The sequence below is a fragment of the Amaranthus tricolor genome, chromosome 2, assembly GCF_026212465.1.
Source record: "Amaranthus tricolor cultivar Red isolate AtriRed21 chromosome 2, ASM2621246v1, whole genome shotgun sequence".
Classification (NCBI taxonomy): domain Eukaryota; kingdom Viridiplantae; phylum Streptophyta; class Magnoliopsida; order Caryophyllales; family Amaranthaceae; genus Amaranthus; species Amaranthus tricolor.
In genome coordinates, this window is record NC_080048.1 from 31607894 (window position 1) to 31629551 (window position 21658).

The 21658-nt window shown below is 31.3% G+C and overlaps 1 protein-coding gene across 1 annotated transcript; it reads left to right on the forward strand.

Moving 5' to 3' along the window:
• Positions 1-20838: 20838 nt before the first annotated feature.
• LOC130805180 (zinc finger BED domain-containing protein DAYSLEEPER-like) lies at positions 20839-21308 on the forward strand. Its single transcript, XM_057669850.1, has 2 exons — positions 20839-21011; positions 21095-21308. Exons 1-2 carry the CDS (start codon positions 20846-20848, stop codon positions 21211-21213), a joined length of 285 nt encoding a protein of 94 aa, XP_057525833.1. The 5' UTR covers positions 20839-20845; the 3' UTR covers positions 21214-21308.
• Positions 21309-21658: the final 350 nt, after the last annotated feature.

Here is a 21658-nt window from a genome sequence, read left to right on the forward strand (position 1 = left end):
TGCACAAAAACCTACCCCTCCACCTCCGTGCAACAATGATATCATTAGGTTTTGATTTCAATTGACCTGCGTGCAACCCGCTCCACGACCGTCACTAGACATATTTATGTAAAGTGAGCGAATTTTGTTGAGAAGGAAAGATATATAGAAAGCGAAACACACTGGCCCAAACTCCAAAGACTTCAAATATCGAAATGACATTGTCATTGGTCACCGTCTAACTAAAAGACTGTGACCTACTATTAACTATTTCGTTAAACTAGATTCATGGATAAAATGAAAAATCATTAGCCAAACCTCCTTAATCTATTCATTTCTCATATTTTTAGATTTTCATCGTACTCAGTGCATCCTTTTTCATAGGTATCCTGTCCATGGAAATTATGATCAATGTACTCGGTGTAATTTTAAAACAAGATCTTATTATCTAACAAAACTCGTAGACAAGGATATAAATGAATCTAAAATAACTAAGCAGAAGATATTTTAAATTTAAATTTATATAAGCATTATAGAATATGACACAGACTTAATTTTTATATTTATAGTCAAGTAACACGTTAAAATACATATATTTTGTTGCTTTTATCTTATATTTTGTTTCATTGAATATTACTCTACTCTATCTCTCTGAATTTGCACCTTTTTACATTTTAGTTTGTTCCATTTATTTTGCATCCTTTTTCTTTAAGACAATAGCTTCATTTTCTTTCTTTAAATCTCATCTATAAACTTACTATCTCTCTTCATCTTAACGACTCATATTTATCATCTACTTGTGTTTTGTTTTATTTTCTAACTTAATTTCTCTTTCTACTAAATTTCACCTAAAATAATTTGCGTGCGTTTTCATAGGGACCGAAGGAGTATTTTTATCAACAAACGTTTCCAAGACATTGATTAGCTTTTCCCTAATAGAAGTTAACTTTATAATGAAGTATGTAAATTGGTAAAGTTTTCTAATAATGTAAGTACTTCGTCGTATATTGTTAAAATATTACTTATAGTTGAATACTTTAATTTTTCTTAATCTCGCCCTAAATTGTTTCTTAAAAATATGAGTATCTCATAATCTGTATTCCATTAGTTCAATTGTGTCTCAATCAACTTGATTATACATCAACCGCCATTTCCATCAAGTGACATTCATATGATAGGACCTGAATTTTACTACTTTTGCTTATTATTTGGCAAATCATTCTTTTATTAAATATATACCGAATAAGTCAGGGAAGAGGAAAGGGAAAGGAAAAGGAAAAGGAAAAGGTGTAGCGAAAATCAAATTCAAAATGATACATAGAAAAAATGGTACATGCTTCAATTAAAATAAAACTCGATTTTTAAATCATTCTTTATTACTTATGATTATGAAATAGGAGTACTATTATAATCCCTTAGCTTCTTACCTATTTGATATTCCCATTTTTCATTTTAAGCAGTTTTATTTATTAAATTTCTAAAGAATCTTTCTATTTATATTACATTTTTTTGAAATAAAGTCTTAGTCGCCATAATTCTAATATTTTTAATCTTTATGAGCGCTATATATTTTCCACTAACCTTATTTTAATATTTTTATTATGCTTATTCCTCACATGTTTTATATTTAATTTAACATTTTTAAATGTTTGTGGTACCCATTTTTTTTAATGTTTATTGACCCATATTTTCTCTAAAATTTAATAAAATAATATACTCAATCTACTATCTAATATAAAAGATTCAGCTTTTATTATTTTCTGTAAACATTTCTTATATTTAACATCAAATCAAAACAAAAAATAATAAACTGACAAATTTTTTAAATGCATTTAATTATAACATGAAACACTAGTAGCCTCATTTCATTGGCTTTCAACCTTAGTAAAAGGACATATTGTAGATAGCAGCTTGCATTTAGATTAAAGTTTAGTAGCCGTATTAATCAATGCACGTAAGAAATTTTGAGCTATTATTTGTTTCTTGTGAGGTTCGAATAATTTTGACTCTCATATCATCTATATATATATATATATATAGGAGAGATTTATTTAGAAGAGGTTGAAAATAAGAAGGGTAAGAAAGACTTTACACTCTTGATTTCACTAAAATAAAAAAAATCTATAGTCACGATTGAGCCAAAAATTCATAATTGTAAAAGTAACTATGTTACACAGAAAGGTAACTATATATAGTAACCAAATAAAATCAAATAAAAATCCTTCTCACCTTTCTCATTTTAAAATCTTTTTTATTTGATTATATATATATGCCAAAACAAGAGGACGAAAAGCAGTAGCTTTTAAAAAGTTGCTGTAATTAGACTTATTAGAATGGTAGATGTATACGTGTAAATTATGGCGGATTAAATCATGTAAACTATTTGAATATAAAAGTATATTCGTAACCTCTCTTATATGGCACTACTCTTGATAGTGGTGAATGTTCTGTTTGTACTTTTATGTTTTTATAAAATCAAATTAAAATAAATTTATTTGTGTTCTTTATTTTTCAATCCAATATAAATCAAAATCGGGCCACAAACTAAATCAAAGCATAAAAAATTAATTTGGTTTACACTTTTTCAGTCCGATTCAGACAAAATTCCCAACTGAAAAACAAATTTATACTCGAAATCTATTTAGAAACCAAAAATGTAAACAAAAATTCCCCGTACATGACACATTTGACTTTTGTTTAAGAGTAAGCTTCATGATCTAAGACATTTGTAAGATCGTTCTTTTGAATCTTATCTTGATGAATATAATTCTATTGTCATGGATTTAAGAAATCTTGATGTATTGGTTTTAGATGATGAGGATCTTACTATTAAATAATTTTGTTCTTTGCAAAAAAGATTATAAGCATTTTAAATAGACTATTTTGTACAGTAAAGAAGCATTTACACTTGATACAATAAATAGTACTAGCAATATAATACAATTAAAATACAAATTACAAAGTATATGTTTGTATTCCCCTGTGTGTTCGACAACCAAACTCCTTATTATATGATCACCAAGTTGTAATTTCTTGAAGATTAGTTTGCAATAATGTGTGTCACTCAAAAACTTGTTACTAGTTGTAGGCGTATGAAGACTTTTCTATTGTGATATTTCTCACACATTTGTACCTGAAAATGTTAATGAAATTCAAAAACGAGATACAAACAACTACTCAAAAGACACTTAGTACAAGGTGCATAGAATAAATGATTATGTGCTTTGTAGATTATAAAAACAAAAAATAAACAAAGAGTTTATAACTCTCTTTGAATATTCATCCTAAGAATAGAAAAGACAAAATATAAGTATTCTTAAGAGAAAAGAGAAAATCAGAAAATGAATAATAAATTATATCTCCTTACATGTAACTCCCTCTATTTATAATAGAGATTGCATTCAATCATTCTATTACTTCAATCATATAACTAATGTATTAAACTGTTTTAATGATTGAAATTTGAGTATGATCCATACATAACAAACAGTCAGTTAATATGAAGAGACACGAACACATGCATACGCTTGATTGGGTCAAGCAAGGATCGAGCAAGGCCATTTTTGAGCATGGGTCGAGCAAAAGTTTAGTTAGGCCTATGCATTATATATTTGCTTTTGTATGTTTAAAACACTTTAGACTTTAAATTGTAACACTTATATTTTCCACTAATTAATAATACATGGTATATATCCTATCATGTTCTAAATGTCCAACAAAAGGTGCCTTGTTATAGAGAAAGTTGATTGAAATCAACTCGTTATGAATGATGACTTTACACAAGGAGAAGAGGGTCTAGTTGTTAGGGGGACACCTAAGAATAACTTCGGTGTAGACCTGGGAAAACGGTCGGTCGGTCGGGTTTTGGGTCGGATCAATTTCGGTCGGGTCATTTTCGGGTCGGGTCAGTTTCGGATCGAGTCAGTTTCAGGTCGGATCACTCCGGGTTTCGGGTCGGTTCGGATTGATCCAACGGGTTACCATAAAACATCAGAATATCCAATCGACTAATTCAACATAAAAAAAAAATCATTAAAATGTCTAAAATGCATCATACTACAAAAAAAAAAAAATCCAAATGAATCAATTTAAAAGTATAAATAAGAACATGTTAAATAGCAAATTGTTCAAACACTTCATCTTCATTTAGATTTTCTTCTTCGCCTTCATCTTCTTTTTCATCTTCATCTTCATCTTCAATGACCGACTTAGCAAAATTAAACATTAGACTAATTTATAAAAAAACATTCAGTTAAACTAATTTATAAAAAAAAAACAAATTTATTCATAACTTACCCACACTTGGACATGAATTCGCACTACATGAAGAAGAGACTGAAAATCCCGGTGAAATAATTGGAGTTGAAGATGGAGTTGAGGATGAAGATGGTGAGAGTTGAGTATATCCTTGAATTATTGGAAGATTTGGCATTGAAAATGGAGATTTTGGAGGTCTTCGTTTTTGTTTTGACATGCTTATCAACAAACAAACAACATACAACGATGAAAATCTTTAATCACCAAAATTTTACAAAATTAAACATAGATGTCAAGGTTGAAAAAATCCCATTCAATAACTTAGGTATAATGGATTATATACTCTATACAAAGACCACTGTATTTTTGTAATGCTAGTACAAGTATAAAGAATGTTGTTGGATGATCTCTATATAATTTATACAAATTACAAATACAAAGCCTACTTCACTAACAAGCTTCCATAAACTACTAAACAAAAAATAAGAAGCAGTTTCTGAAATAGCATTATTCCAGATCTTCTTCCACCTCCACCCTGTAGGTAGATATGGATTCTTCCATGTAGCACCTATAAAATAATATGAATGTAATTTTGTTGAGGAATTCAGAAAAAAATACTATACTTTATGATGATGATGTGGTTCTTGAGGCTCAAAAATTCGATTTTGGCAACTTGTATCACAAGGGTATGGACAATCTATCCTCTGAAAATGTATCAAACTTTAAACTTTAAAACAAAAATCCCTAAAGAATCACTAATACCTACCTCCCAAGTCCCAACCCAACTGAGACAGAAGACTAATTCAAAAACTTCAAATTGTAATTGATTCAAAAACTTCCGAAATATTTGAATTCAACCCTCAATTGGCATCACAAATCAGAATCAACAAGAATCAACAACAAAAACAAAGAATCAACAAAGAATCAAAGGAAAGGGACTAAGGGAGTGAAGAGAAAGGAGATTCAAATCAGCAAGTAACTTACATTCGACAATGGCGGCAGCAAAATCGAGCGTGAGAACTTGAGGAAGATGAATGGCGGCAGCAAAATCGAGCGTGAGAACTTGAGGAAGATGAATGGCGGCAGCAAAATCGAGCGTGAGAACTTGAGGAAGAGGAATGGCGGCAGCAGCAGCACGCTAGTAGAGAAGTAGGGTTTGTTTGGTTTTTTTAACAGAGAAGAAGATGAAACGAGACAGAGAATGAGAGAAGTAAAGATGAAAACGAATTGACCAACTTAGGTTTTTTTTAAAAGCACCAACCCATCGGGTCAGACCCGACCCGGACCCGACCGACCCGTTTTTTTACGGGTTCGGGTCAAAATTTCCGGGTTTCAACCCAATTTTTTCGGGCGGGTTTCGGATCAATTTTCGGGTCGGATCAATTTTTCCCAAGTCTACTTCGGTGTAATTAATCCCAATCATGCTAAGTCTAAATCAAGCTAAGTTCAGATAGGAGTTAATTAATTAAATTTTATGATTAAAAGCACAAAATATTTTCCTAACTAGTATGCGATATTTCCTAATATTTTGCAACATTTGCTATTTGGCACTGTTCATCAATCGATTTTAGTTTTTATTTTATTTTTATTTTATACGTTAAAATATAGTTAAGTCAGATATTGTTTGATTAATCTCAATACAAAAATTATTAATATCGGCTTATTATAATTTTTTACTATGTATAATTAAAGATATTAACAATTTATTCAATGCATTGGATAATGTAAAAATAAAATAAAATATAGCAAAATCTTAAAAACAAAGGGATTAACAATGAAGTAGGTTGTGAAGCTGCCACTAAAAGAAAAAGGATTGGTCAATTTCTTGTTGCGACTCCAAAGGATTTAATCAAATGCTTATGAACTATTTGCTGATCGGGTTATTGGTGATATGTATGATTAATCAAGTGAAATATAGGTTTGGTAAAAAAGTGTATTAAAGAAAATAAAGTCTCACTTTTGTGTTTGTCTGTGTTATATCTAAAGTACCGATATAGATCGTTGTATTGATTAGAAAATTTAAAGAAATTACAAAAATTGTAACAAGATTATAAGTCTTAACAACCTACTAAAAAATTCTAGAAATTAAAACTTAGACAATATTGTCTTTGGTATCTTGATACCAAATCGAGACATTATTTAGTTTTTCTAAAAGCATTATTCAGTCTACTTGGTGCTTAGGCTTAAGAATATGGAATAAACTTTTGAGATACAACATTTTGCATTTAAGTATAAGCACTATATAAATGACACTGTAAAGAATAAGATATTATATAGAGCGAACTTAGAAATAAAATGAAAAAAGTAGTTAATTTCCTTTACTTTAAATAACTTGTAGAGAATGAAATTGAGGAGCAACGAAATTAAGAGTAATTAAACCCTTGAATTTGATCTCCTTATAGGAGTTCGAATCCAAACTCCACTAACCTATGTTCGCCACTATCCCATGTCACTTAGTAATTGATTAGTGGGTGTAATTAGGGTATATTAAAACCTTAACCCCCCAAAATCCAAAGAGAAACGCGCAAACAGAATCCCAAATCATAGGCGACGAGTCACAGCTCAGAAGAGATGACTGATGGGCAACGACTCGTCGCTTTTCTTCTGCCCCGATTTGTATTTTTCTGAAAAGTATGCGGAAAGTCTGTGCAAAAAGTGACTGCTCGTCCCTAACCTATGCAGCGAGTCTATGCAAAAAGCGCAACTCATCGCTAAATTTCTAACCTTTGCAATTTTAATTGCATCAGTTTTTCTTTCTTAGACATTGGATGTTACCCTTTTGTCCCTATTATTGTAATAGTACTTTTGACCCTATATTTTCATAGTATTTATCATGGGCTTTAACTTATTATATATCTTAATATAATTAGTATGCTTTTCCTCTTACACTTATATTCTGAATTTTCCAACCATTTGAAACTAAAATAAAAGTTTAGGCAATAATTTTTTTAAATCTCTTCATTGTGTTGATTACTTGATTCTTTTGTTCAGTCCCAACATAAAGCTCATGTTATTCAACTTAATTGCTAGCTCTCAAAATAATGTATCAAGCATGCCTTACCTTTAAACACTCCACTGCAGGCGTTGGAACTTGACTATCGAAGGCAGTTGAGTAAATGGCTTAAAATTAAGTAATTTGCTTCGAATCAAGTACGATGTACAGATTGCACCCTGATTTACCCTCTTACCTAAAATAAAAAATGCTTCTATTGTTCTCATGTTGCTTTAGTACTTATTTAGTTCTGAAATACTTGTTACATTTCGATTATAAGTACTATTTACTGTTCAAGCTTATTTCATATATTATGGCTGATTTGTAAGTAAAAAATTATAGTCAACTGAGATCTTGTTTGAATCATCTAATCGCATACTTTCATAATATTAATTTTGTATACTTTTTAGATGTGTATAATTTAACATATAAATAAAATAGCGCAAAAAAATTAAATGTAACAAGTATAATTTAACGGAAAAAGTACTTTCCAAGATAATCTCTAGACTCGGCAAGGTCGTTATATAACTCTGCTCAGGCAGGCTTTATACTTGCTAGACTCAGGCTGAAAAATGTTCTTTTGTCCTATAATAAAATTATTTTTAGACATGATTTTCTGGAGTGGTCATACATTGGGGTGTAAGTAATTTAGTGAAAAATCGAATACCAAATCAAACCAAATCGAATAAATAATTTTGTTTGACTATATTTTAAATTTGGTTTGATTTGGATTGAATTTTAATTATAATTCGGTGTTTGGTTTGGATTCGATTTAGGGTCCAACAAAATCGAAAAACCGAAAAAACCGAAATGTTAACGGCATGTTATATCTTCCATTTGATTTGTTTGAATTTTTGCCCTTATTTTTAGATTTTTGTTAAAAGTTTTTTACTTGTTCAAATTAAAAATCCTAAAATTATTAATATCTATTTAGGAGCTTTAGGAAGAATAAGTTTGAAATTAAACAATACATGCAAATTTGATTTTCGGTGCAAAATATACAAATCGGTGCAATTCGGTTTATTTAGTTCAATTTGGATTGATATTTTAAGATTCGGTTCGATTCAATTTGGATTATAAATATTATGATTTGGATTTGGACTGAAAATATCAAAACTGAATTTTATTCTGTTTGATTTTAATTTGTATCGAATCCAAACCAAAATCAAACTTTCACCACAAGTCATACATAAGAGCCATGCTCCTTGACACTGGAATCCCCAATTTGTTTGTTGATTGGATTACGATCTCTTAATTTTCATTTCATCTTAGATGCTGTATGCTATTACTCTCATATATACTTGCCTTTTGCATATGATCTTATATAACTCTTCTATGGGTTGGGTTAAATCCATAGCAATTTTGAAGCAATTATTTGATGATTTCCCTCATGCTTATGGCCTTAAAGCTAACTTCGACTACTGTTTCTATTTGATGTTCTTACATAAGGAATTTACGAAAAGTTAAAACTTTTAGATGGTGACTATATTATTTTATTGAATTATACAATTAATGGAAGAAAAGTGGTAACCAAATACTAAAAAAAATATACTAAAAATAAAATCAGTGAAAATATAAGGATCATAAACTTTAGAATAGTTAAAATATAATTTATAGGAAACATAATAAGACCACAAATATTATAGAAATATTAAAATAAAATTAATGGAAAATATATTAAAACCATAAGCATTAAAAAAATACTCAATCTCAAAAAAATTTCATAGAGATAGAAATATTAATGATGTACTAACTATGATTTTACAAGTTAGTGTATTAATTAATAATTTGCCAAGGGTCTCAAAAATCTCAGAGACGGCCCTGGACACACACTCCTTTATGCACTTTGTTGCACCTTCGTTTCCATATTTCATTCTGCTTGTTTTTGGTGGTTTAACACCTTACTAAGCAAACGAAAAGTACCCCTTATCTATTGGGTGTCCAGCCCGCTTTTAGAGTTATAATATTTTGTGGGTCACATTTATTTGTCCCTATCTATTATAATTTGGGTAGAGTCTGTTAGAAGCTTTGAGGGTGTTAATTTTAGCCTTTTCTTTACTGTCAAAACAGGTACTAATTGGTGGGGTGGAACTGTTAAAATAATTTAGAAAAATCTAAAATTTTAAAAATATTAAATATAAAAAAGGAAAATTTGTAAAGAAACACCTTATAAAATCAGTTTTTTTGTAAAAAAACACCTTTTAAGAGACTTTTTATTAAAAAAAAACACCTTAAATCAGTTTCCGGTGACTTTTGTCAACTTTCAGGCGTTGACTATGCCATTTGAGCTCAAAAGTCAATGCCTAAAAGTTGACAAAAATCACCGAAAACTGATTTAAGGTGTTTTTTTTAATAAAAAGTCTCTTAAAAGGTGTTTTTTTTTTACAAAAACTGGTTTTATAAGGTGTTTCTTTGCAATTTTAAAAAATAAAAATATCTAAGATATTATAGTAGAAGTTCATAGAAAAAGGTAATTAAAAAATAAAATATCTAAGATATTATAGCAAGCTTGTAACCAAATTGATCATTATAAATACCTATTGATGTAATTAATTTTTGGGCAATGAAAAAAGATAGTCTTTTTACGTATTTGCTCACCTTCCTCTCTAAATAAATCAATTCACTACTATTTTTATTTAAATTTTATTACATTTGGTATCAGAGCAAATTAAACCAAGACTTCCAAACACCCTAAACACATTGACAAATTTTTTCATACTCCACAATAAAATAAACCTTTAACCGCAAAATAAAAAATGGCCTCAACTATTACTTACTCCCAAGTTAACTGGGTTCCCACATTTATGGGAGAAAAATATGAAAAATGGGCCATACAAATGAGGTTAATATTTGTCTCTCAAGATTTATGGGAATTAGTATCAGAAGGTTATGACCAACAAAAGATGAAACCAAAGAGTCATCTTGGGATGAAATAAAAATAAAACAATATAAACAAAATAGGATAAGGGATAACTATGTCTTGTCCCTATTATATCGCGGAGTCGACGAGATAATACTTACAACGATCATGCCCGCAAAAACAGCTACGGAGGCTTGGAGGATCCTGGAGATAGAATACAGAGGCTCCGAAAAGAGGTAATTCTTTTTAAACTACAATCTCTATGGAGAGAAATTGATAATTTACTAAATGTAGAAAATGAAACAATACATTCATTCTTTGATCGAGTAACTACTATAGTCTATCAAATAAGATCAAAAGGTGGTAAAATTGAAGATGAAAATGTGATTCGAAAAATATTACGGAGTCTTTAACAAAAATATAACATTATTGCCACGACAATAGAAGAGGTTAATAAGAAAAATTTATATCAATAAAGTATCCCCGAACTAATGGAATCAAGTTAAATTAAATTTTTCTATTGGTGAAAAAAAATGGTGATGACAACAAATATGAAAAAGAAGAAACATCAAATAATCGTGGTAGGGGAGAGGAACACACTCACCTCGAAAACGATTGTTGGTATCGACAAAATAACGAAGCAAACTATTGCGAAAATAATAATTCCGAAAAACAAATATTATATACTGGATTAAATGCCTAAGAAAAAGTAAATGACGTATGGTATATCGATAGTGGTTGTTCAAATCACATGACTGGCGATAAAAATTATTTTGTCACTCTTGACAAAAATGTTAAAACACACATCGCATTTGGCGACGGCAAAAAAAAAGATGTTGCCGGAAAAGGGACAGTCGCTGTTAAAACAAAAATGGCTCATCAAAATTAATTTATGAAGTTTTCTATGTTCCCGAACTTGCACAAAATCTATTAAGCGCAGGCTAACTAATTAAAAAAAGGCTATATAGTTAAATTTGAGAACAGTAAATGTCAAATTTATGATAAAATAAGGGTCAGATAATAACAACTGTCGAAATGGCTCCCAACAAAATATTCCCATTAAAAATGCCATTTGAAGAAAAATTGGCTTTAACCTCAAGAAATGATGAATCCACCTTATGGCATTTAAGATTTGGGCATCTAAATTTTAATAGTCTAAAACTATAAAACAAAAAGAAATGGTAATTGGTCTACCATCAATAAAAAATGAAAGAAAAATATGTGAGGGCTGTATATATGGCAAGATGCACATATTGCCATTTCTTACAGCTTCTTGGAGGGCTAAGGCTCCTCTAGAGCTTGTTCATGCAGATATTTAGGGTCCTAACAAGAATTCGTCTCTTGACGAGAAAAAGATAATTTCTGTTGTTTGTAGATGACTACTCTCGCATGATGTGGGTATATTTCCTGGAGAAAAAATCATAAGCTTTTTCCCACATCATGCAATTCAAAGCCTCACAGAAAATCAAAGTGGGCATTCTCTTAATATACTGGGTAAACATCGGAGAATTTACAAGCAACAAATTCAAAAACCGCACTGTAGCAGAGATGACCCGCAACATGATGCAGGGTAAACATCTACCAAAAAGATACTAGGCCGAAGCTGTTCACACAGCAGTATATATCCTCAACAGATTTCCCACAAAAGCAGTTAAGGATTTAACACCATATGAAGCTTGACACAAGAGAAAGTCAAGGGTTGAGTAGAGCACCTCAAAGTATTTGGGTGCGTAGCTTAGGCCCACATACCGAAGGAGAATCAGGAAAAGCTCAACGAGAATGGAGAAAAATGCATATTCATTGGATACAGTCACGAAACAAAAGGATATCGCCTTTACAAGCCCGAATCCAAAGAATTAATCATCTCAAGAGACGTAATTTTTGACGAAGCAACTGAATGGATGTGGAAAGAAAAAAAAAATTGAAGCTTGTGAAGGAGATACTCTCCCGAAAAATCCAAGTGAAGAAGAAGGAGCAGACCAACTAACAAAACCATCATCGAAGTACAAGATCATCCCCAACCTCAGAAAACCAAACATCACGCTCAACTCCTCAACATCAAGAAACCCGAAGATCAACACGGGATCGACAACCGCCAACATGGCTACAAGATTACCATTGTGACCAAGCAATGATGGCGCTTTTCTCTAGTGAGCCACAAACATTTCAAAAAGTAGCACAAGAAGAAACATGGATCAAGGCAATGAACGAAGAAATTAAAATGATCGAGAAGAACCACACATGGGAGCTTGTAGACAAGCCACAAGACAAGGAAGTCATCGGACTCAAGTGGGTCTACAAGGTGAAGCATAACGATGATGGCACCATCAACAAGTACAAAGCAAGGCTCGTTGCAAAGGGATATGCGCAACAGGAATCGACTTCAACGAAACATATGCACCAATTGTCCGCATGGAGACAATCAAAACAGTCCTACCACTAGCGGCACAACATCAGCTACCAGTCTTTCAGCTCGATGTCAAATCAGCATTTCTAAATGGAGAACTTGAAGAAGAAGTGTACATCGAGCAACGCAGGGATACGTCATCAAAGGCCAAGAAGACAAAGTATACCGCTGAAATAGACTACATTTAATAAAGCTTAATTATAAGTTTATTAAGCTGATTGGGGTTATTAAGTAAGTTAATTCGAATAAAAATATTTTTATTTTGATAATATTGACTCAAGTATTTCATTTGTTAACATTTCAAGAAAGAGGTATATCTTATTTAATATATAAAATTTATATAAAGAATACTTCGATAAAAGTGTATTTTGATTATATTTTATTAATTGATTATTATCTTATCTTTATAAAATAAATTTAAATAAAGTATTGAAAAATAAATTCCTAAATGCAATCCTTATTCATACTACCAATTACTTATTTCATAAATCGCCTATTATACCCTTACAGCATGTCTTATATAAGACTGTCTTACAATGAAACGACTTTAATAGAATTTAATGGGTCAAAGCTAAAAATGAACCCATTCTTTTCCCTTCTAACCGACACACCCCGTGCTCCTTACAAACAAAACGACACGACTTTTTTCCCTCCCTCTCTTTTCTCTTCCTCCCTCTTCTCGCTGTGAAGCCGGCCCTCCCTCACTCACTTACTAGCAGCCATGTTTAGCCTCACCACGAGCAGCCATCGCACCTCCAGCCACTCCTGCTCCCCTCGTGCAGCACCAGCAGCAGCACCCGGGTTTCACCCCACTAACAGCAGCCACAAGCTGTGTTTGAACCCAGCTGTGGTGCCGCCAGCAAGCAGCCGGTTCTTGTCCTCCCTCCACCGTCAACGGAGCTGCTGCACCACCTTTGCCGCCACTTCAATCACCACTTCCTCACCTCTTTATTTTTGGTTTATTGAAGAATCAAGTTAGGGTTTCTGATTTGGGAAAAATTAGTGAATTGAAGTTCAAGATTGAAAGTTGAAAGGTCCTTCAATGGTGATTGAGGTAACCCACAAACTATTCTATTTAAGTATTAATTGAAAGTTTTAAAGTAGTTTAGTATTTGTGGATTCAATTTGGGTCTTTGATCAAATTTAGGTATCAACTTGAATTTAAGATGAGTATATGGATTCAATTAGTAATTGAGTTGTTTTTAGTGTTGATTAAAATTGGTTATATGGGTTATTTGGTTTCTAGTATAAAATTTAGTATTTGGATATTGAAATTTCAGCTCAAAAATTGAGCATTCTGTTTTTGCCATTTTCGGGTTAGTTGTGATTTTTTCTAGGTTCTGGTGTCTTCATAAGATTTGTAGAGCTCTGAGTCATGGTCGCGTAGCCACTTGAATCGCCTCTATATGATTTCGTATGAGGAAGTTATGACTAAAATACTAAAAGGTGTCTTGATATAGTATTGATATGGGATTTTAAAAATGGGATTAGAAGGTATAAAACAAATTGGGTATTCCTTTAATTGAATGTTAAAGGTTTTTTATTGGGTAATTGAGATTAATTTAGGGTAATTATTCTCCCTTTATTGCTTGGTATTTTAAATGATGATGAATTGATTTATATTTTAAGTAATGATTGTGATTTCAAAAGAAAATTTAGTGAGTTCTTGCTTCATTTTGGATTTTGTTCATAATTAAAGTTGGGGTTCAAATTGAGTACTCCAAGTGTTTAGGGTTATTATTTATTATTCAATTGGGTTTTATTGATTTTTATTGTTGAGTTATTGTTCTTATTTGATTAGTATGGGTACTCCAAGTGTTGAGTGTGGAACAACAATATCGATAATTATCTTCTTCAGCATGGTTTCATCAAAAGTTCGAGTGAACTTTCACTTTACATCAAGACACAAGGTAACAACTTTCTCATTTTAAGCCTGTACGTGGATGGTCTAATCTATACAGGCACACATATAACAATGATCAAAGAATTTAAAAAGGCTATGATGAAGGAGTACGAGATGACAGACCTCGGTACAATGAAATACTTCCTTGGCATGCAAATGAAACAAAGTCCAGGAAGAATATTTCTATCACAAGAGAAATATGCAAAATCAACATGAGTGAGTGTAAACCGCTGGCTACACTAATAGCAATCAATGAGAAGTTATCAAAGTACCATGGCAAACCAAAAGTCGACGGAGCAATATATCAAAGCTTGGTCGGTTCTCTCATTTATCTCACACATACAAGACCAGATATATTCAACGCTGTCTGTAACAGACTCAAAATTCTTAATCATAATCTTTCGATTAATTATTCTGAATTTTCAATTCAAATCTCTAATCCTTTGGTTATCCATTTCAAACCATCTTTAATTCCTAAACCTTTTTCAATTTTGCAATTACTTTCAAATCTTAAACTTTAAAATATTATTTTGTTTAAAATCTTTTTATACGCACTATAATATTATTTTATTATTTTATATTACGAAAAGTAAATTTTATTATTATCTTCACGATTTTGTAAAACGTTACGTTTTAACTTTCTTCTTTAAACTAACATTACTACTTATTATTTTAACCATATAATTTTGATTTAATTATTTTATACATAAAAATGAGTCGTATTTTTATTATTAACATACTAGAACAAAATTTTGATGAATCGAAATTCTTTCTATAGTAACCCATGATGTTCATCACATACACAAGCTATCACCATTTCCTTACACAAGCTAACCTTCTTCTACACTCCAAACTCTTACACATTCACTTATACACTCCAACTCTTACACATTCACTTACACACTCTAAATCACTTACATAAGTTAACCTTCTTCTATACTCCTAACTCTCTTTTTTCATACAATCTAATGAACCATAAAGTTTCCCAAATCCATTATAAATACCCTTCTTAGCCATGAGATCACTTACACTACCATCATCAAATCTTTCTAACATTCTTTCTTATATTTTTCCTTCATTAAAATCTTACTACATTAAGTATGTGTATGCTAAAAGTATTTTTAGTATGTTAATTTAATAATCTTTGAACAAGTTTAGGAAGTTGGGTGCAAAATTATATTCTAGTGATATTAAGTATGATTTATGATATAAACTAGTGCTAGTATGTTTATGAGTTCCGTGTTACATTAGGAATGTTATTATTTTTTTATGTTAGAATTTTTTATTAATATGTTTATATTAGCCCTCAAACTAGTTTATAAGGTAGTAAGTTATTTTATGGATGTATTTTACTAAGTATGATTATATTAAGAATATTGTTATTATACTTTATTTTGAGATTTAAGTTTATCCTTAAAGTTATAGTAAATTTCTATGTTATTGCGTAAAGTTTTTATATTTGTAAGTGGTTATATTAATTATTTAAATCTAGGATTTAGCATGATAAATTAAATTAAGTCGTTCTTTTTATATGGAAAGGGCCCAAAACACTCAAAAGGCCATTCGACCACTATCATATAATAATAAAAAAAGAGTTTGATTTACTATTTTAAATTATTACAACTATTTTTGTGATAATAATAAGATAACAATTTAAAAAGATATTTTCGAGAAATTTTTATAAGTTATTAAATATTGAAGTGTTTTTCTTAAATACATGAGATTTCGTAATAAAAGTAACTTTTAATCTCTATTTAGTACAAAATATTTTATTTGCTAACTATTTAACCAAAATTTATGTAAAATGATGTAAAATTATTTTTAGTATACTTGCCGCTCAAACTATGTGTGATATATTGATTTTGTGAAATTATAAGTTTTACTTGTTTTATAATTAGAAATATTGACTTTTGTGAAAATTATAAGTTTGACTTGTTTTTTAAAATAGAAATATTGATTTTTGTGAAATTATAAGTTTTATTTGTTTTATGACTTGAATGTTGATTTTTGCAAACCTAATAAGTTTACTTATTTTTCTAAACTTGAAATATTGATTTTTTTTTGTGAACTTGTAGAATTTTAGAAATTTATCCAAATGATGCAATTTTAACTTGAATTTTAACTAGAGTATTTGATTTTTTTTTTGAAGAGAATAAAGTTTTATTTATTGTAAAGTTGGAAATGTTGATTTTGGGAACTTTTTTAAAAAGAAATAGATTTTAGTAGCTACTTGTGAAAAATATTAATTTGGAGACTATTAATAGAATATTAAGTTATTAGGGTGAATTTAGCGAACTATTAAAAATAAAGTTATAAATAAAATTAATGTGTAAATTTTTAATAATGAATGTATAAAGACATAAACGTTAATTTTACGTTACGATTAAGAATTTTATTAAATAAAAGAAGTTATCACCTAAGTTGATCAAAGTCAAAGTCAATGTCAAATTGTAGTAATAAAAATGTGATGTACTTGTGTGATTGAATATAATGTCGAACCATGGACCGACATGTAAAATCCCGTCGCCCGTGTTGGCCGGTACGTAAAATGTGGTGTAAGACAGGGGGTTAGCTACCTATCCTGTAGAGCTCGAGCATAAATTGTATTGGAGGGGTGACGACTCCCACCACAGTTAGGATTTAGGACTACGGTCCTCACCTACCAGACCCTTATATATATCAGGTGTCATATTGATGTGTTTGTTGATCAGTGATAAACTTGATTAGTGTTGATGCTATGATGCATGGTACAGTTATGAGTATTAACCAAATGAACTTACTTAAGTGTTACGATTACCGCATTGTATAAGTGGCAGTAACGTACTTCTATCAGGATCGAGAATGGTATCTTAATGACTTAAAAGTATAGTAAAAGTATATGGTGGTGTCAATTAATTATAAGTTCGTACTTAAATTATTATTTTGTAAATGTAGCGTATAATTTCCGTATCTTGAGCTGGATAGGAAGTTATGTTCGGCGTTAAGCGCTGGGCGATTCAATCGGCTGTCATCCATATCATGGGTGGCAGCATTTTGTAAGATTTAGTTCAGGTTCCGATCCAGGTCGCAGCAATTACTATTTATCGAGAACTTAGCTGCTTTTTGTATCTTTACTGATGACTTGATGATGATGTATTTTTTTTCATTTTGAGCTATCAGATGTTATATTTTACTTTTGTTTTAAACAATTTCAGTTTTTTATGATTTAAAGTTTTTAACAGTTCGGCATTTTGAGACTTTCGCAAAATTTTTGTATTAAACATTATTATTAAATGTTAATTATGTATCGAGATGCTGCTCCTGTTACACTGTCAGCATCGTATCCAGGTTTATGAGTGAACCGAGCAAGGATCATCTAACAACAGCTAATAAGATTCTCAGATACATTAAGGGAACAAAGAATTATGGGATCATGTATGAGACTGAAAAAGATTTCAAGCTCACAGGATACACCGATAGCGACTGGGCTGGAAGCGTGGATGATAGAAAAAGCACAAGCGGGTACGTATTTCTATTTGGAACCAAGGTGGTCTCATGGTCATCAAAAAAGCAGGCACCGATAGCTTTATCATCAGCAGAAGCATAGTATATTGCAGCAACAAGTGCATCATGTGAAGCAGTCTGGCTTAGAAGGATATTGATCGATTTACAATATAAGCAAGAAACACCAACTATAATGTTCTGCGACAACATGTCAACAATAGCAATGACGAAGAATCTAGTGTTTCATAGCAGATCAAAACACATTGAGATACGACATTACTACATTCGTGAGCTGATAGATAAGAAAGAGATCGAACTACAGTTTTGCAAGACGGGGGAGCAGTTCACAGACATTTTCATAAAACCCACATCAACTGATAGATTTATTGAGTTCAGAAGACAATTCAGAGTTCAAAATTTTTAAAATTAAGGGAAGTGTTAAAATAATCTATAAAAATCAAAGATTTTAAAAATATTAAACAGAAAGCCATCTAAACTAAAAAATTAAAGGATAAAAATATGTAAGATATTATAGTAGAAGTTTCTAGAAAAAAGTAATCAAAAAATAAAATATCTAAGATATTATAGTAAGCTTGTAACCAAATTAATTACATTATAAAGTCTTTTCTACATATTTGCTCACCTTCCCCTCCTAATAAATCAATTCACTACTTTTTTATCTAAATTTTCCTACATAAACAAAACACACAAAAGAGAAAGAAAAAAAAGTGAGGAGAGAGAAAGTGGGTTTATTCCAAAAAATATTAGTGCGCACAGTTTCAATCAACATGTCCGATGGAGGGGCAAGCGTGACCTGTTTTGGCTCATCTTTGAATATCTTGTAGGAACTAGGGAACACATGGGGCTTTAATCTGAACGGTGGTGATTGGATTTGTTGGTCTGGTGTGCCGGGAAACGAGCCTAAACAGTGGTTGCACTGTTTTTTCGGTGAAATTTTTTTCATTTTTCTTATCTTATTGTATTTCTCTTGTTGATGCTTGATGGTAGATAGTGCACTTTGTTGGTTTGCTATTGGTGCTTGTAATTTCATTTTATCATAATATGAGTGACTTGAATGGACTCCCTTGGTTACTCTCGTGGTTTTTATCCTTCATACAAAAGGGATTTTCTAATTCTACGTAAAAATCTTTGTGTGTTGTTATTGGTCTATTGTCCACTATTATTTGTTTCAATTATGCTCATTGTTGGTTGACTTTGGTGAATGAAGTGAGTTAATGTTGTTGTCTTAGTTTAGTTGATTATCATGATTAAATCAATCAATATGAAAGTTCTTGATGTTGTAATGAACCCTTTGTACTAGAACTGTCAATTATGAACCCGACCCGCTAAACCCAAAAAACCCGACCCGCAAAAAGCGGGTTTTGAACAAATATTTTAAAAAAGTGACCCGTTTAACCCGCTTTTTTAAACCCGCAAAAAATGGGTCAAAAACGGGTCGGGTCGGGTTGGACCCGTCGGGTTTCAACCCTTAAAATTTAAAAATTAAAAGAGGAAAGGCGCTTCATTTCATTTCACTATTTCAGCCTCATATCATTCCTCAGCCAGTCAGCCGGCCCTAATCTGCAGTTCTCCTTCCTTCTTCTTCATCCTCAGCCTTCCTTCTTCTTCATCATCTCCGTTCCCAGTCATCATTAGCCCTAAATCTATGGGACGTCGAGCTTCAAGTAGTAGCCGCCGCCGCCCTCCGTTCCCACGAAAAGGGTGTTCGCCATCACCTCTTGGACAATTCTTTTCTTCTTCATCATCTCCCACTCCTCAAGAAGGTAATTTGAAGTACCAATTTCATTTTTTTACTTGTTGACTTGTAGTTAATTTTAGTTTGCGTATTCGGATTCTGGAAATTTCAGTATGAATCGATGTTTTCTTCGAATTCCTCGCGAATTTCTCGGCGTGTAGGTTCCAGTTTCTTCGTTGGTCCTCCTAAGATCGCTTTCCTGTTCCTCACTCGCCGTCATCTTCCTCTTGACTTTTTCTGGGGTAGCTTCTTCGAGGTTTTTGTTCTTCGAAGAAATTGTGTAAATTTAATTATATTTTGGTGCTTGGTTTTTGTTGTTTGATCTTATTTTGGTAGCTTTCCTGTTTGTTTTTGTTGTGCCCATTAATAAAATTGTTCTGGATTGTAAGTAAATATTTGCATATCCCATATTTGCTGAGCCATGTTTGCTGATTCAGAGCCATGTCGATTATTGCTAAAACATAGGCACATCCGCACATCCCATGTAATTTTGAAATATAGTAGTGATGTGTAAATCTGAAATTATCTTTCTGAATGCCCAAAATATTCAGTGGACATTTGTTGGAGAAGCAAATTTGGTTAAACTTTTTTACTGAATCCTTTTTCTTTAAAATCTTGCAGAGAATTTGGATTCAAAGCTAAATTTAAGTGTAATGTAGAAATTTGCTAATAAATGAAGAGAGGGATTGAATTATAGTTTCAACCTCTGCATAAAATTGATCGTAACCCTAGGAAGTAAACAATTAAAATTGATCAACATCTGCATAAATCAAACTTCAAAGGCAAATGATGACACTTTTAGACCCAAATGCTAATATAATGAACCTGTAATCTACATTGTTTTGTAGGAGTTGAGCCAAATGATGATAGTAACAATCCTGGAACAGATGGAAGTTATGGAACAGATGTTGAGACTCCTAACATTGGGCAAGAAGCTACTCCAACATTCGGAACTCGCAAGAGAAAATGGACATCAGATTGTTGGGACCATTACAATACTTTCAATGGTGATGGACATCAGTTATTCAATAATTATTAATAGAAGTTCTTTTGTTTTGTAGGCGTTTTCATCTTCTGAGAATTCTTCTTCTCAAGGTAGAACACAACTAGATGACTACTTAGGTGAGCATAAATTGGATCCTTTGTCGGATTTGGATGTTCTTGGTTGGTGGAAGGATAATGCTAAAAGGTTTCCACAAGTTGCAAGTATGGCAAGAGATTTATTAAGTATTCCAATTACTACTGTTGCTTTCGAGTCGAGTTTTAGCTTGGGAAGTAGGATACTAACAAAATGGAGAGCTTCCTTACTACCGGAGAGTGCCGAGACTTTGGTCACAACCCGAAGTTGGCTATATGGATATGATGTTGAAAATGGTAAATTGTCTTTCTTTTTTTGCATTTTGAGAAATAAAGAGATTCATAGCTAATTAAATAGTTCGTTTTTTATTTGTGTGAAGATAACAATTCTCTTGAAGACGGTGTTGAAATTCCGATTTTGCGGGATCCAAACAAAGAACCTCAAGTTATCGGCGTAGAAGAGAGCGGAGTTGAAATTCTTGAAGATGATGATTTTTAGTAAATGTTGTCTTAGATTATTAAATAGTAGACTATGAACAAGTTTATTAAATTGTAATTGTCATACTTTGTTGAACTAATTTTATTTTCTGTTTCATGCAACTTTTGATATGTACTCTTGTACTCTATATAAGTTACAATTTTATCGTAATAGGTACATATTAATATATTATCGTGATAGGTACATACACATATTATTATATTATCATTGACGTAAATTATTTTAACCTTACAACTTTGATTTAATTATTTTATACCTAAAAATTAACTATATTTTTCTTATTAACTTTAAGTATAGTTTTAATTAAAATTTTCTAAGTAAACTATCATAGTTTCATAATCAAACCTTAATCATACTTTCCCATTAATCTAAAACATTTCACTAGTATAAACTAGAACAAAAATTTGATGAACCAAAATCCTTTCTACATCAATCCATAATGTTC